Source organism: Labeo rohita, chromosome 8 (genome assembly GCF_022985175.1).
Source record: "Labeo rohita strain BAU-BD-2019 chromosome 8, IGBB_LRoh.1.0, whole genome shotgun sequence".
NCBI classification, from domain to species: Eukaryota; Metazoa; Chordata; class Actinopteri; order Cypriniformes; family Cyprinidae; genus Labeo; species Labeo rohita.
In genome coordinates, this window is record NC_066876.1 from 21,417,456 (window position 1) to 21,435,264 (window position 17,809).

The 17,809-nt window shown below is 34.8% G+C and overlaps 1 protein-coding gene across 1 annotated transcript; it reads left to right on the forward strand.

Annotated features, from left to right (window-relative positions):
• The first annotated feature begins 2,170 nt into the window (after window positions 1-2,170).
• porcnl (porcupine O-acyltransferase like) lies at window positions 2,171-14,439 on the forward strand. The gene is given in 14 exon segments (XM_051118147.1): window positions 2,171-2,416; window positions 4,080-4,253; window positions 4,508-4,700; window positions 4,836-4,879; window positions 4,992-5,071; window positions 5,073-5,174; window positions 7,356-7,486; window positions 7,615-7,740; window positions 7,823-7,923; window positions 8,009-8,085; window positions 12,303-12,366; window positions 13,413-13,498; window positions 13,655-13,765; window positions 13,897-14,439. Coding segments are annotated over 13 exon segments (1,350 nt in total). The 5' UTR covers window positions 2,171-2,416; window positions 4,080-4,117; the 3' UTR covers window positions 13,996-14,439.
• Window positions 14,440-17,809: the final 3,370 nt, after the last annotated feature.

Genomic DNA, 17,809 nt, shown 5'->3' on the forward strand with positions numbered 1-17,809 from the left:
CTTTTCTATTTACTAAGTCTTTCTCTATATGATATAGCTTCCACGCGATTTTTCCTTGGTTTAGACAGCATAAATTAACGGAACAAACGTATTCAGTAGTTACCGTGCAGTCCATGCTGTTGTTTACATCCGAATACAGACCAAATCGTGACATAAGTGGAACCCTCTAAAGTCCTGCATACTTCATTAGAGAAAAGTCAGTAATTTTTATTTTATTTTATTTATTTATTTATTTATTTGCTTTACTGGATTTTCTACACAGAATAACAAGTGCACAGATACAAAAAAAATACAATTAGAAAAAAAAAAAAAAAAAACACAATAACTCAAATACAAATGTAAAAAAATTTAAAAATACAAGTGGAAATGTAAGTCGTTACAAGACGTTGTAAAAGCCAAATCCTTTTGTAGTGAAAAGTGTGACATCCAGCGCACAGCAGCTGTAACTACATACTTTCTCAGCTGGAGGGCATAGTGGGTGTCTAATTGCTTCATCATTTTGTCAAATTAGAAATGTATCTTGACTTAGTTTGACTGTTCTTTCTTTCTGTTTGTTTGTTTGTTTGTTTATGTTTTGATAGAATAATAAATAGATTATAGGGCGTTGCTCATTGCCCAACCGCTTTTATGGAGTTTTTTTTTTCCTGAAATACTGTGAAATGCACCTTACCATATCTTCTTCCCATTTTTCTTGTGCATTTTGCCATGATCACTATCTGAATTCCCTTATCTCGCATGTACCTTAATCAACTAGACCTATTATTTTATCCTTACGTGACTTGCATCTAACCACCCAGCTGATTTTCGTCAAGATTAAATGAACATGAATCTTTACATTTATGACGTTGCTTTCAACTGTCAGTGCAGCCAGTGACATTTACAATTACAAAAGGTTTCCAGGGGAATGAGAGACAGCAGTCTTGCATATAGGAACTAAATTTAGACTGAGCTTGTCCAGTGTCATATGAACAATTACCATGGAAACAAGTGTCACGGTGTTCCCGTGTCTCACTTGTAGCTCAGTCAGAGTTATAGTGCAACCCTAAATCAGCCACAGCAGGAGACACACCGCCTAAAAATAACATACAAATCATGAAAATGCGTTTAATTGTGTGGGTGTAATTAATTCATCAAAGCTATTGCTCGATAAAAAGATTCAAAAGAATTACACGGTGCGTGACTCAACAAGAATATTGTTCTGTTTAGTGCCTCCAGTAGTTACTGAAAATAATTGTTTATTGCTCAAGACTAGCTTGTTTGCTTTCATTATGCGAATTAATAATTTAGATTTAAAATTATTATAATTTTAATCATTCAGATCGACTTCTTACAGCTGTTTATATTACAAAATACATACCCCACCAAAAACTATTTAAGTGATACAATAAATGTAGCCAATAATATTAAATAAATAAATAAATAATGATACATACATACAATTTTTTTTTGGATACCACGTGAGGCAGCTGTTGCTATGGTTACGTCCCCAGGCAAAAGTGATTACTGGTTGCAAGCACCTATCGCTTACGTGAAAATATAATGTATAATGCAAACGTATATATATATGTTTACCTCACCTCCACCTTTATATATATATATATATATATATATATATATATATATATATATACGTTATTTTAGTCTAGGCACTATTATATTGGCATGACTGAAAGATAACAAAAAAAAAAAAAATCTATATATCATTAGGTATTATTAATATAGACTACAACAACCTGACATTTATTAAAACTGTAGTCGTACAAAAATATCATTTTTTGTTTATGGGAAATAATTAAAAAAAATTGAAAACCATTATTTCAGAAATAATTTTGATGTAGGTGTTTGAAACCAACGTAGAACAACTGCTAAAGAAAGGGGGAAATTTGACCTATATTGAGCCTCCCCAATATATAGTACATAAACAGAATTTCTTCAATAAGCAAAAACAATAAGCAATCCAATTTCTGGAAAATAATAAATAAAATCTCAGTCCTGGGTCATTTCAAGAACTTCTATAATTCAGAAGAAAACGGGCTGGGAAAAGATAAGAGAAGACTCGAATGACTTTTTAATGGGTTTGATCATAAATGAATCAAAAGGAAAACAGAAAGGGAATGGAATGCATTATCAGTGCATCCCATCATAAATCACAGGCACTCCAGCACCTCCACCGGCTCTGCGGAGGAAGTGAACAGTAAACGCAGCACGCTGGAGTCAAGTTTGGTTGAACTCCGGGATGTTTATAAGACGACAGAGGTTGCGTTTCTCCACTGAGTCTTGCAGATGTTTATAGTCGTGCTAACGGAATGGAAAGGACACCTGGATGAGCTGGACGACACATTTAACTGGAAAAAGTCTCATCCTACTTCCGGGTGTGCGGTTGTAGCACAGGATATTTGTGTGCTCCTGGAGATCGGTAAGAATCGCGTGAAAGTGCAGCAGTGAGCTCTTCCCTCGTAATCTAACACTCTACCTGCAATCTCGCTGCAACAGCTCGTAGAACTCAGTCTCAAGTTCATGAATTTGTAGTTAATACTAGTAATACTAGTATAGCACGATGCAATGGCTGCAATGTTTAGAGACAGGAACTGTAATCTAACAACATTCCTATACGGATAAAAAAACGAAGTGCTACTAAATCACACGCAAGCTCAGATAGTCAGTGATGTAACATTAGTCAGTAAGGTAAAGCTCGTCGTTGTAATATATAACCTCTGTTTAGGAATGAAGGGGATGTTATATGAACACAGACTGGCCCGGTTTTCATGCAAGACTCAGGGGAACTTGAAAAGGTCATTCCAGAATGCTCTGTCCCTGTCTGTCTCAGCAATTACATTGAGTTTATTGACTGGTTTTGCGCAATGATTTTTTTCCCTGTTTGCCCAGTAGTTCAGATATTTACTTTCCCAGCCAAAATTTTTTCATGTAAAAGATATTTTAAAGATTTTACCCATAAGCAAAATAATAGATAAAACACTACAAATAATAAAAATAAATCATATTATAATATTAAATACATATACTACCAGTCAAAAGTTTTTAAACAGTAATATTTTTCATGTTTCATGTTTCATGCCTGCATTTTTTTTTGTATCCAAAGTACAGCAAAACGGTAACATTTTGGAATATTTTTACTATTTAAAATAACTGTTTTCTACTTAAATATATTTTAAAGTATAATTTATTCCTGTGTAAACAAAGCTAAATTTTCAGCATCATTACTCCAGTCTTCAATGTCACATGACCCTTCAGAAATCATTCTAATATGCTGATTTGCTGTTTAAGAAACATTTATTATTATTATCAATATTTAAAACAGTTAAGTACATTTTCCTCAGGATTCTTTGATGAATCTAAAGATCAGCATTTATCTGAAATAAAAAGGGGAGGATTATAGAAATTAATAATTACATTGATCAAAAGATCTTTATAATGTTACAAAAGATTTCTATTTTAGATAAATGCTGTGCTTCTGAACTTTCTATTCATCAAAGAAACCTGAAATAATTTTACTCAGCTGTTTTTAATATAATAATTACAATAAATGTTTTTAAAGTATCAAATCAGAATATTAGAATTTCTGAAGGATCATGTGACTGGAGTAATGATGCTAAAAAAAAATCAGCTTTAAAATGACAGAAATAAATTACATTTTAAAATCTATTCAAGTAGAAAACAGTTATTTTATTATTTTTAATAGTAAAAAATATTTCAAAATGTTAGTGTTTTTGCTGTACCTTTGAGCAAATAAACATGCTTGGTGAGCAGAATAGACTTCTTTAAAAAAACATTAAAAATCTTACTGTTCAAAAACTTTTGGCTGGTAGTGTATTTAAATAATCACATTTGCATAAAAATCACAGCATCTCTGAAAACCTAATATATTCTTTGCAAGGCATAAAAACACATGTTCAAGGTCAACAAATATGGGATTTTGTGATAATGCAGCTCCAGTGACATTTCCATCAGCTGGCCTAAAATTGCCTCACATTAGCCTCAGGCCATCCCTATTGTTGAGCTCTGTGATAAAACTATCCAATAATCGTACAATAAAATAATACTCTCTTTTTCTTCTGTAGACCCTGTCTGTGTGTAACAACATTCCAGGGACATTATAATGGATTCCTTCGGGCGTATGGAGTTCCTGCAGGCTCTAGCAGAGGGCTGTGTGCTGCCCACTGCCCAGCAGGGTTTAGAGCAGGTCTGGCAGCTTCTGCTCGTCTGCCTGCTGTGTCGGGTCATCTGTAGACTAGGTGAGTCGATCATACACAACACCAGCTCTCAAACACCTGTTCAGCTGACACAGTCTTCCCCCCAAAGGATGGGAACATGGCACAGTTGATTCTTGTATGGCTAACATCAACGCTTTTTGTCATCTGTTTGACACAAACGTGTGTTGTAGCGAAAATCTTCACACTTGATCTTGTTATATCCAACTCGTGTTGCTGAATGGGTCCATCTGTTGAGTCTTGATGTGGTATGCTGATGCTGTTTCCCTCTTTGACAGGTGTCTCATGTCATGTGAAGCATCTGAGCTCGCTGGCGGGCGGCTTGTACGTGTTGTACGTGTTCTTTGAGCTGCACATGATGTGGGTGATTATCCTGTGCCTCCTTTGCTACCTCATCCTGCTCCTCAGCATAAACTCCAGCATCCGAGGAGTCTTCCTTTCCGTCGTCATCCTCATTTACATGCTGATGGGGTCTGTCATCCACTTCCATATGACTGCATTTTTATAGATAGGGCTTAATGAACATAGAAAACTGGTTGAAAATGGAAAAACTTATTAGGATGCACAATCACAAGTGGTCACATATTTTATTTGTTTTTATTGTAGAGAGCTACACATGATAGACGCAGAGACCTGGCATAAGATGAGAGGTGTGTCTTCATTGAATTTTATTCAAGCTCAGTTTTCATAGTTAGTAATTTAATCAAATGACACTCATTATGGTGTCACATCTGCTGTATGGCCTGTTTGGGTTGTGTCCAGGCTCTCAGATGGTGGTGGCTATGAAGGCCATCTCTCTGGCTTTTGACCTTGATCGAGGCATTGTGTCTTCTTTTCCTTCCCCCGCTGGAGTTCATGGGATACCTCTTCTTTGCGGGAACTGTCATCTTTGGGCCATGGATCAGTTTCGCCCGCTACACAGATGCAATTAATGGGCGCAAAATGGTAAATACAATTTTGTAAAAATAATATACCTACTTTTTCATTTATTATAAATCATTTCATATTTATTCTTTTTTTTTTTATAATTATTTCACATCTGTGAGCTCTCTCTATGTGTATTATTTGAATATTTCAGAAGTCTCTTTTGCTCACCAAGTCTGCATTTATCTGATCCAACATACAGCAAAACCAGTAAAATTTTTACTAAAATAACTGTTTTCTATTTGAATATATTTTAAAATGTAATTTATTCCTGTGATTTTTAAAGCTGCATTTTTAGCATCATTACTCCAGTAACATGATCCTTCAGAAATCATTCTAATATTCTGATTTGTTGCTCAAAATACATCTATTATTATTATGTTGAAAACAGCTGAGTGGAATTTTTTTCAGTTTTGTTTTTTTATGAATTGAGAGTTCAGAAATAGCATTTATCTGAAATATAATTTTTGGTAACATAATAAATGTTTATCATTACTTTTGATTGATTCAAAGCATCCTTGCTAAATAAAATCATTTTTTTCCTATTATTTCTTATATATATATATACTGACTACAAGCTTTTGAATGGTATAGTGTATAATGTTACAGAAGCTTTTAATATCAGATAAATGCTGATCTTTGGAATTGGATTAAATATTGATAATAATAATAATAATAATAATAATAATAATAATAATAATAATAGTATGAACAGCAAATCAGCATATTAGAATGATTTCTGTGAGATCATGCAACACTAAAGACTGGATTAATAATGCTGAAAATTTAGCTTTGATTATAGGATTAACTTACATTTTAAAATATATTCAAACAAAAAGCAGTTATTTTAAAATAGTAAAAATATTTCACAATATTACTGACTTTTGCTGTATTTTGGATTAAATAAATGTAGGCTTGGTGAGCAGAAGAGACAAAAAAAAAAAAAAAAACATAAAAAAAAACTTACTGTTAAAAAACTTTTGACTCCTAGTGTATACTTTATTTTATATACACTACCCTCCAAAAGTTTGGAAACACCCTAGAAAAGTGGGGGTTTTAGACAATATTGGCATGAATGCTTTTTAATTTGTGATAATTTTGTGAAAACATATTTTATTACATAAATCGTTTATACATAGCAAAAATTTAATTTTCGATTCATCAAAATATCCACCATTAGCAGCTATTACAGCTCTGCATAATCTGGGCCTAAATTCATTGTATTCTAAACTTAATTGGCAATCAGTTGTTGAAGCTATTAAGGTGTGCTGACCCAAAAATCTTTTAAAAACCTGGGCCAAGTTTAAACCAGTAACCAGGCATCACAGCTGGTAAAGGGGCATGTCTGACTTTGACATGTGTATATATTGCCATTATTATGTAATCAAAATGAAAATTATTATTGCTGGTCTTCAATGATATTGTCAAGTTACTTTAATGTATTTGCACCAAAAAATGATAAGGATTTATGCTGATATCGTCCAAAACCACACTTTGCAAAGGGTGTTTCCAAACTTTTGGAGGGCATTGTACAACAGTGTTGGGGTCAGTACGATTTTTTTTTTTTTTTTTTTTTTTTTTTTTTTTTTTTTTTTTTTGCTTCAATTCAGCAAGAATTCATTAAATTGTTCAGAAATGACCGTAAATACACTTTGATAACAACAATATAAATCATATTCGGTTCTTTATATTCATTTAAAAAATGTATCACAGTTTTAAAAAATATTCAAAAATATCTGTAGTTAACATTGACAATACTAAGAAATGTTTCTTGAGCACCAAATCAGCATATTAGAATGATTTCTAAATAATTAACGTAACACTAAACTAAAAGTAATTATGCTAAAAAAGTATTACAATTATTTTATTGTTTTATTAAAATGTATATATATAAAAATATATATAAAATATATTTTAGTATATACCATTTATACCATTCTAAAACTTTAGAATGGTATAAATATATATTTATATAACTTTGTAAAAAAAAAAAAATTGTAGTTGCTTACCCTCTGTGTCCTTAGTTTCAAAGCAGTTTTCAGAAAGTGTCTTTATATGTATATGCAAATATTGACATTAAAATAAATTGAATGTGTTTTAAATGCTAAATGGGAAAAGGAATTGTTTTCTTTGTAGAGAAGATAATCTTTATTGGTGATGAGCACGTCTGCTATACAGTAACTATCTTACTATCTCCTGCAGAGCGTTGGCTGGTTTGGAAAGATTGCTCTGAGCTTTCTGAGGAGTCAGTTCTGCCTGGTTATTTCCAACTGCATTGCTCCTTATCTCTTTCCATACTTCATTCCCATCTACGGTGATGGACTTCCACGTAGGTGAGCTGTTCATCCCTCCTTCGCTCCCTCCCCATTGGGATTCTATTTCCAGAGGAAATGAAATGGCTAGCTTGAATGTTTATTTCATTTTCTGTATAATATTGTTTTTATTGGCCTTTTGTCCTCAGGTGGCTTCACGCTTATGAAAATGCGGTGTCCTTCCACTTCAGCAATTATTTTGTCAGCTACTTGAGTGAAACAACCACTGTGATGGCTGGAGCTGGATTCTCTGAGCACAAAGACCACATCAAATGGTACATACTAATGCATTATCTCTCTTTTGTTGTTAAATAACAGTATTGTTGAGACGTAATGTGACATTTTCTCATTTCAAAGGGATATTACAGTAGCTAAACCTATGAATGTGGAATTGCCGAGGTCTATGGTGGAAGTCGTTACTTCTTGGAATCTGCCCATGTCTAAGTGGCTCAACGCATGTATGTGTATTCATTCAGATTTATTATATAGATGCATATATGTTATGCATTCATATGCATGTTCCCTGTACATTTTAACACACAGACGTCTTTAAAAGTGCACTCAAACTTGGCACTTTCCCCGCCATCTTGGTGACCTACACTGCCAGTGCGTTGTTACATGTAAGTATGATTTACAGCTCTCTGGTTATTAACATTTTATGAAGGTTTTTTGGCACAGAATCAGGTACCATCTGTTTAAACAGATTTGAGTTTGTGTAAGGGTAAAAAAAACACCTGATCCCCAAAACTGTTTCCCTGTAACATGACAGCCTGGATGAAGATGGTTTCTTATCTCAGAACGCCATGACCCAGATTTAAGCTGCTGTCTACAGCTGGTGTGGATAGATAATTCAATCACAGCTGCCTACCCTGGCAGCTTATGCCTTGTCACCTTAGTAAGCTATTGTAGTTGTGCATGTTGGGTTGTAACTCAGTGCGTAGCTAAGATAAAATCATTCATGCTGTATTACCAGTTTGACCTTTAGTAATGCAAGTACATAAGAATAACAGCTGGTATTTTTAGGCATCCATGCATCAAAATGTCCATGTTAAAGTGACCCGTGGTTTAGCTAGTTAAAAAATATACTGTGAATGTGAATCTCTTTGGATTCACTAACATCTGAGGGGGGTAGGTTTCAGAAAAAGGATGTTGTTGTAGAGATGGGTTCAATTTGGTGGATAATTCTGGCAGAAATGAACAGAAATCTGAAATAAATTAAAACATCTTTAATATTTTGTGTTTTTTCCCCACAATTATTATGTAAATGTATAGTACAGCAGAGAACAGTAATCTACCACTGAACTATAAATAAACTATAAATATAGATAAATATCATTGACAAATGCCTAATTCACGGTATTGTAGTTAGGTGGAGACCTCTGGTGGTTAATGTAGGACATTAACTCTAAATTCATTGACATTACTATTCAAACAATTTTGGCTGGTAAGATTTTTTAAATATGTTGAGGTCTTATGTTCACAAAGGCTGCATTAATTTAAAATGTCTGTTTTCTGTCTAATATACACTACCAGTCAAAAGTTTTTGAACGTTTTTTTAAAGAAGTCTCTTCTACTCACCAAGCCTGCATTCATTTGATCCAAAGTACAGCAAAAACTGTAACATTTTGAAATATTTTTACTATTTAAAATAAGTGTTTTCTATTTGAATATATTTTAAAATGTCATTTATACCTATGATTTCAAAGCTGAATTACTCCAGTCACATGATCCTACTAATAATCATTCTAATATTCAGATTTGCTGCTCAAAAACATTTATTGTTGTTATTATTATTATTATTATTATTATTATATAACAGGTGAGTAGAATTTTTTCAGGTTTATTTAATGAATAGAAAGTTCAGAAGAACAGCATTTATCTGAAATAGAAACCTTTTGTAACATTATAAATATCTTTATCATCACTTTTGATCAATTTAAAGCATCCTTGCTAAATAAAAGTATTAATTTCTGTCATTTCTTCCCTGTATAGTTTTCTTTGTATAGTTTATAATGTTACAAAAGCTTTTTATTTCAGATAAATGCTGATCTTCGGATCTTTCTATTTATCAAAGAATCCTGAAAAAAAAAAAAAAAAAAAACGGTTTTAAATATGAAACAGTTTTACTTAACTGTTTTAAATATTGATGATAATAATAATAAATATAGCTGCAAGCAGCAATTGCGGGGCCAAGCACAACAGAGGCAGAATGAGGAGCTAAGCATGGCAAGGAGCAACAGACCGACTGTAACAATGAGTAACTAAAGTCATTTTAGAATGATATCAGTTGAAATGGCTAAAAAATCATAAAAACAACCAATAATATAATTTAATGGCTTATCACTTTTGACCAACAGGTGGTGCTGTTTTCAAATTGATGTGACGTGTTCTGTGTGAAATGACAATGACACACACAAAGTTTGCCGTCATTATGTCAAAGCTTTGCAGAGATACAGCCTCAGATGTAGTTTGGCATCTTTCCAGCAAATTTGTTGATGCGCTAAACGAAAACGGTTTCGTATATCGACACGAAATTCATAACTTTTTGCCAGCGTAGTCTGAAGATGATCTGAGTCAAATTTGGTGAAGATCGGACTAACAGTCTGGGAGGAGTTCGAAAAAGTAGGTTTTGTACATTAATCAAAATGGCGGACAGGAAGTTTGGCCAATTTCGGCATAATGGGTATCAATGTTCTCGACTTGACCCAAGGAATCTATTGGCATCAGTTTCATTCCAATAGGCTAATGTAATCAGAAGTTATTAGCATTTTTGTAAATTTCATTATTAATGTTTAGTGAATGGCGTATTACTTCTGACCCATAGGTGGCACTGTTACCAAATTGATGTGGCTTGGTCAGAGTGTGGTGACAATAGCACATATGAAATTTGGTGTCAATATGTCAAAGCTTTGCAGAGATACAGACTCGGATGCAATTTGGCATCTTTCCAGTAAATTCGTTGATGCGCTAAACGAAAACGGTTTCGTGTATCGACACAAAATCCATAACTTTTTGCCAGCATGGTCTGAAGATGATCTGAGTCAAATTTGGTGAAAATTGGACTAACGATCTAGGAGGAGTTCGAAAAAGTAGGTTTTCAACATGAATCAAAATGGCGGACAGGAAGTTCAGCCAAAATTGGCAAAATTGGTATCGGTGTTCTCAGCATGACCGAAGGAATCTATCAAAATCAGTTTCATTTCAATAGGCTAATGTACGCAAAAGTTATTAGCATTTTTTGAAATTTCGTTATAACTTTTGACCACAAGGTGGCGCTGGCCCCAAAATTTTTATGTACATTCAGGGCATGGTGCCGAACATTTTTGTAATTAATGTCGAAACGATACGCTAATCCGTTCTCAAGATACAGCATTTTAAAGCTAAATTCAAAATGGCCGACACCCAAAATGGCTGACATGGGAAAATTGGATATGGTTCGACTCGGTATGACACACCGAATCTAAAGAGACCAGTTTTGTGATTTTTGGACAAATCATTCAGACGTTATAAAGAAAAATAGCCATTTTTCGTATCTCCTGACCACTAGGGGGCACTGCACCGAAACACTGCAGGTAGGCTCAGGTCATGCTTGTTATAACACACACCAAGTTTGGTGTCAATATGACAAACTGTTACGGAGATATAGCCTCACATTGATTTTTGCTAGCTTTTCGTAGAATTCTTTCGCGTGTTATTCGTGAACGGCTGGACGAATCGACTTGAATTCCATAACTTTTTGCCAGCATGGTCTGAAGATGATCTGGATCAATTTTTGTGACAATTGGTGCAACGGCCTAGGACGAGTTCGAAAAAGCAGGTTTTACGAACAATTGAGAATAGCGAAAAAAATAAACCGTACGATTTTTGAATTTTGGTGTCCATTCCACTCGGCATAAGCCAAGGAATCAGAGGGAAAAAAAAATTTTGTTGTGTGGCTTACGGTTCAAATGTTATTAGCATAAATCTTTTGAAAGTTTGGACAAGTGGTGGCACTAGAGAGTTTGAGTTAGAGACTCCAAACTTGCTATGGTTAATGTTGGGTCTGTCCTCTATCAGTGTGCAAAATTATACAACTTTCCCGCAAGCGGTTCTATGGGCTGCCATAGACTTGCGGCGGAAGAGGAAGAAGAAGAAGAAGAAGAAGAAGCGGAATAATAATAACGCCAACGGATACAATAGGTGCCAGGCCCCTAAAAATGTTTCTTGAACAGCAAATCATCATATTAGAATGATTTCTGAAGGATCATGTGACAATGAATACTGGAGTAATGATGCTGAAAATTTAGATTTGATCACAGAAATAAATTACATTTTAAAATATATTCAAATAGAAAGCAGTTATTTCGAATGGTAAAAATATTTCACAATATTACTGCTTTTGCTGTATTTTGGATGAAATAAATGCAGAATTGGTGAGCAGAAGAGACTTCTTTAAAAACTTTTTAAATCTTAATATTCAAACACTTCTGACTCGCAGTGTATATTTAAAATGTAATTTATTCCTTTGATGGCAAAGCTGAATTTTTAGCAGCAATTATTCCAGTCTGCAGTGTCACATAATCATTCTAATATGCATTTGAATTTGGTGCTCAAGAAACATTTCTTTTTATTATCAGTGTTGAAAACAACTGCTTAATATTTTTAAGAACAATATTTATTTAAAACAGAAATCTTTTGTAACATTACGAGTGTATTTAGTCATTTTTGATTTTTGATTTAATACATCCTTGCTGAATAAAAGTTGTAACTTAAAAAAACAAAAACAACTCTCACTGACCCCAAACTTTAAAATGGTAGTATATTTTCTTTGAATAATTAATTATATGTTGTTTGTCAGGGTCTCAGCTTTCATCTGGGGGCGGTGTTGTTGTCTTTGGGATTCATCACTTACGTTGAACATGGTAAACAATAATTTTATTTTATTCATGCATGCTTGCCATCAAGAAAATGAAAACAGACTTCCACTTCCACTTCCAGAACAATTCACAAATAATTTACTTACCCCCTTGTCATCCAAGATGTTCATGTCTTTCTTTCTTCAGTTGTAAAGAAATTATGTTTTTTGAGGAAAACATTTCAGCATTTTTCCCCATATAATGGACTGATATGGTGCCCCGATTTTGAACTTCCAAAATGCAGTTTAAATGGGGCTTCAAACAATCCCAAATGCGGTTGTAAATGATCCCAGCCGAGGAAGAAGGGTTTTATCTAGCATAACGATCGGTTATTTTAATAAAAAGAATACAATTTATATACTTCTTAATGCCAAACGCTCGTCTTGTCTTACTCTGCTTGTACTGTTTTTGTTCCGGTTCATGACAGTTAGGGTATGTCAAAAAACTCCCATCTCATGTTCTCCCTCAACTTTGAAATCTACCTGTATCGCTGTTTTACCTTTTTTGTTAAGGCTATTTGATGATCTTTGCATGTTCACGTTGCAAAGACTGGGTCAGAACTTATGCAGCGATGTAGGATGATTTTGAAATGATTTTTGAAGTTGAGGGAGAAAATACGATAGGAGTTTTTCGACATGGAGAGAAAGGCAAAGCGTTTGAGATTAAAAAGTATTTAAATTGTATTATTTTATGAAAATAACCGATTGTTTTGCTAGATAAGACCCTTCTTCCTTGGCTGGGATCGTTTACAACCGTATTTGGGATTGTTTGAAGCCGCATTTAAACTGCAGAAACAAAATGCAGAAAAATCCTGAAATGTTTTCCTCAAAAACATAACATAATTTCTTTACGACTGAAGAAAGAAAGACATGAACATCTTGGATGACAAGGGGCTGAGTACATTATATGTGAATCTTTGTTTTGGAAGTGGACTTCTCCTTTAAGTTCATGGCACACATTTCAGTAGGTAGGAAACTCTAACACCTATAATAGATGTCACATCATTGGCCTGGCCAACAGGACTCAAATACTGTCTTTGTTTTCTCTTGCAGTTCTGAGAAAGCGGCTGGCAGCTATTTTCAGTGCTTGTATACTGTCAAAGCGCTGCCCAAATGACTGCCATCACCAAAATAAGAAGGTGATCTGTCCTACACTGCAGAATCAACTGAATTCATGATAAAAACTTTTTTCTTTTGGTTTGTGCAGTATAAGATCTCTAGTTCACAGATTTCCTCAGAAATTTCTTCTAGACATTTTTACATTGAGATGTCTTTTTTTCTTTTTTCTGTTGTAGACAGTGTGGGTGTATGGTGTTAACCTGTTCTTCAGTGCGATGTCAGTATTCCATCTGACATATCTGGGATCACTGTTTGACTCTGAAATGGACAGCATGCATGCTGAGGAGGTGAGCGTTTTCATATGCATATGCCATTTGAAAATGTATAGAATTCTAATATAAACAACCAGCTACTGATAAAAATCTAAACAATTCCATCAGTCAGAGCTGCTTTATCACAGTGTTTTGTTTCCACACAGGGTTACATGGCCAGTCACACCATTCAGAAATGGTCAGAGCTAAACTGGGCGAGTCATTGGGTCATGCTTGGCTGCTTCGTGTTTTATTGGCTCATTTAAAGTGAATACTGTAATACTGAGCAATCAATGGACCATTCACTAAACCTGAACATGAAAGATGGTGAATTCTTACCCTAGACAGCATTTTTCAACAGTCAGTGTTACATCCACACTTTTGGAACGACATCCCTGCATCTGAAAAAGAGTGCCATGGAAAGTGCCTTATGATTCATGTTATTACAAGAATAATACTCTCATAATGTGACCATAGTTGTTCTTTTTTTATTTAGAGTAGGTACAATTTTGGATTAAACAAAAGAAAAATATCAGTGTGTGCAGAGTATATTAAGTGTTATTTGTTTCTTTCTTTTTTGTTCTCTCTGTACGGCTTGATATGCAGTAGAAAGCATAGTCTCTTTCAATGTGACCATGTTATTGTCACTTTTATAAAATATGTCTTGAACCTGTAAACGTTTCATATTTTTATCAAAAACTGTCAATTAGGTCTGACAATAATATTTATTGTTTTCTAATAAAATTTGCCACCAAGACTGTTTCATGAATTACATGTAAGTGCATTACTGAAGGGCACAGTGCATACTTTGTACTTTGTTCTCTGATGTTAGATATTACGTATTTTTTACACAAAGACACTTATTACTTACGTGATCAGCCATGTGGTAACAAATGGTATTACTATAGTTTAATAAATGTACAGTTATTGTGGAATACCATGGTATTATGGATCTCCAAAGTATTAAAATAGTAAAAGCATGTGGCATGTCCATAAAGCACATTAAAAACATGGTTTTGGACGGTTTGTTGATAGTTTTAGTATCTGATACAAGAAACTCCAAGCTTAAAATCTCTGTCAATGTCTGATGTTAAAATTTTAACACGGTGAAAATATAGAGGAAGGTTAGCAGTACTTTACAGAATAACGTAAATGAGTTACTTAATTGTGACCTCTGACCCAGTGGCGTGTCCCCCACAGTTCACAGGGAACTGTTTTAATATCGCGAGAGTTCGCACAGCTCCTCACTACGTAATGTGCCGTGCTGCTTATGGCGGCGCTGGTGACAGTGCTGAAAGCTGTTGGGGTGAGTTTTCTTCTATATTTATTCAATGTTGCGATGTCACATAACTCTTACATGGCTACTTGAACGTTTAAGCTTCCGACGTGTGCATTTATATCATTCGCTTTAAATTTTCCTGCGTGTTTTTGAACAGTTGATCGGTTTAGGGTGGGGGCAGTGTTTCCTCTGCGTGTGCTCTAGCGGTTTAGCATGTTAGCCAGCGCCTAAATCACTCTTACTGGCAAAGAGTCGTTTTGAACAATAAAAGACCCACTTATTTATCTGCCACACCCGTCGTGGGAGATGTTGTGTAAAGGTCACTTTTTAAGAAATAAACCGCCAGTCGAGGCTCCAACGCGGCAGCGGCGGCCCAGCGTGACCCGACAGCCGCCACCGTGTGCCTTTGTTGTCGGGCTGAGTGATTTATTTTAAGCCCGACTGGATCACCGTCTATCCCGTTTTATCGACACTTAGTAAATTGAGTTAAACAACTAAACCCTGTTTTTTCAGGGCAGGAAAAGAGTTCACTTGCTTTCAAAACGAGTTCTTACTAAAACCAGTGTTTCAATGGCCATGATGACCTAGAAATATCATGGAATTTGGAAATTGTAATTTTGTATGCCTGGGAAAAGAATTAAAATCCATTTTTAAGAAATCTAAAGCAATTTTATATTGAATATATATGTTTATGTTTAAACTTTGCTACAGAATTTTCTCTTCTGAAAGAAAAATATTGGTAAAACAATTTCCCACGAAGGCCATTTCTATGATATTCCAGTTGATATTGAACAATTGATAAATACTCTGGTCGTATTCTCTCGTTTGGGTTTGCAACGCCCTAGTTTCTACTTTTAGCCATTTGTTGGTCTCCATCTTTCTAGTACACTTTCTAATATGCTCATAGGAGTAGCGTGTGTTGGAGTTGTCTTGTCTGAAAAGGCATCGCTAGTGATTTTGTCTCTGGATGCGCTCCAGATGGATCCACTCCCAGCTGTTGCTCAAGCGCTGCTTGCGTCACATAGTTTCACGTCCTCATTTTATTTATGTATGTTGTAGAAATCTACAGGTTCGCTTTTATAACGAAACTTAACGGTGGTCCCAATATACTTTACAGCTTGTGGTTTGTATATTTGAGGCGCTGTCAAGCGCAGCTGAGCAGCACGCGCTCGGGGGTGTCGACGTCACCCGCGGAGGTCTATAAACGTGTACACTGTAGGCGGGATCAAATCACTTGTTTTTCCACAGATTTTCCCATTTCCGTTATTGTTATACATTTACATTTAAAATCTTTTTATCCATTTTAATCCATTTTTAATCGGTTAACTAAGTCAAAGATGAAAATTCCATTACACTTTTATGACGGTTTGCACTCAACGTCACGATTCGGTCAGTTACCTGAATGCGCGGCCTGATACTCGGATGTAAACAACAGCATGGGTTGCATGGTTAATGTACCACTTAACATGTTATTCTGTTAATTTATGCTGTCTAAACCACGGAAAAACCGTGTGGAAGCTGCTAAATCATATAGAGAAGGATTTGGTAAGCAGGAAGGGGCCCAATATTTAGACAAACTAAAGTTCGACAAACTAAAGAGTGGTAAAGATGTGTACAAGCAGTATTAATTAAGATTAGCCTAATATGTCACCTACTTATCCGTAAATAAACACAAACACGAATGTTGTCAAGATTCTTGTCCTAGAAATTCTGGTTAAGTTTGGCCAACCACAAATGCCTTTTGTACCTTGGTCCCTTTTGACAATTTTTTAACTCTTTTCTATGATTTGTTATAACTTTGGCAGTCTATAGTTACCCAAATTTTTCCCGGTCCGAACCGATTAGCACAGCCCAGAACATGATAATAATTGACCGGTTTCGGCAGCAATCATCTGCAAAATATGCAAGTTTTTGGTTCATTGGTATTTAGTGACCGCCAATATGGCCGATTGATGATGTGCTGTGAAAACACTTTTTTACATTTTTGTGAATGACTTAATGCCATCTGATTGACTGTTAGGATTAAGACCTTCATTCTGCTTTACAAAAAAAAATGTTTGAATCACATTGTACAAATTCATGTGATATCGCAATTTACAAATTTATGTTTTCTTGATATTTGGTTGGTAGTTCCAAACATACTGCTCTCCATGAGAAACAACATTACTATTGTCATAAATGTAACATGTTTTATTTTTGGCTGAATCTCTTTAATTCTTACTGAAACATTGAGGCTGTAAATAAGCTAGGCGCACAATGTTCTCGCAAGGTTTGTTTATCTGGTACTGCTTATTTTTCTAACTTAGAGGTCAGAGAGAGAAGTCGTCCTGTTCTCTACAATGTTTTGAAAATCAGCATGAACTAAAATTTCACCCTGTCTGTTTTCTAAATGCACATTATCTGCCTTTTTCTTCAAAACGGAAGTAAGCTTATTGGTGAGACTTCCGGTTCATTATCCGCTATAGGGAAATAACCAGAATAACAATGTGCGGTAAATGGTGACATTGTTTGTACTACAAACCAGTGTGCTCATAATTAAGATAATACATTAAAATAATATGGTAAGACACACCAATTTGCAATATCAAACAGCAAAACAAGCTGTTTTGTACAACTAAAAATAGCTGGGCACAGATGAGACTGGAAGCCAGACCCATAAATTTTACAAATGGCTGTGCCCATGCTTACAGGAAGAAAAAGGTAGATCTAATTGAGAACAATTTATGTGCCTCCACTTTTGGGTGCAATGCACATCTCTGAATCCAGTCAACAACCAATACATAGAACCAAGTCCCCACTCT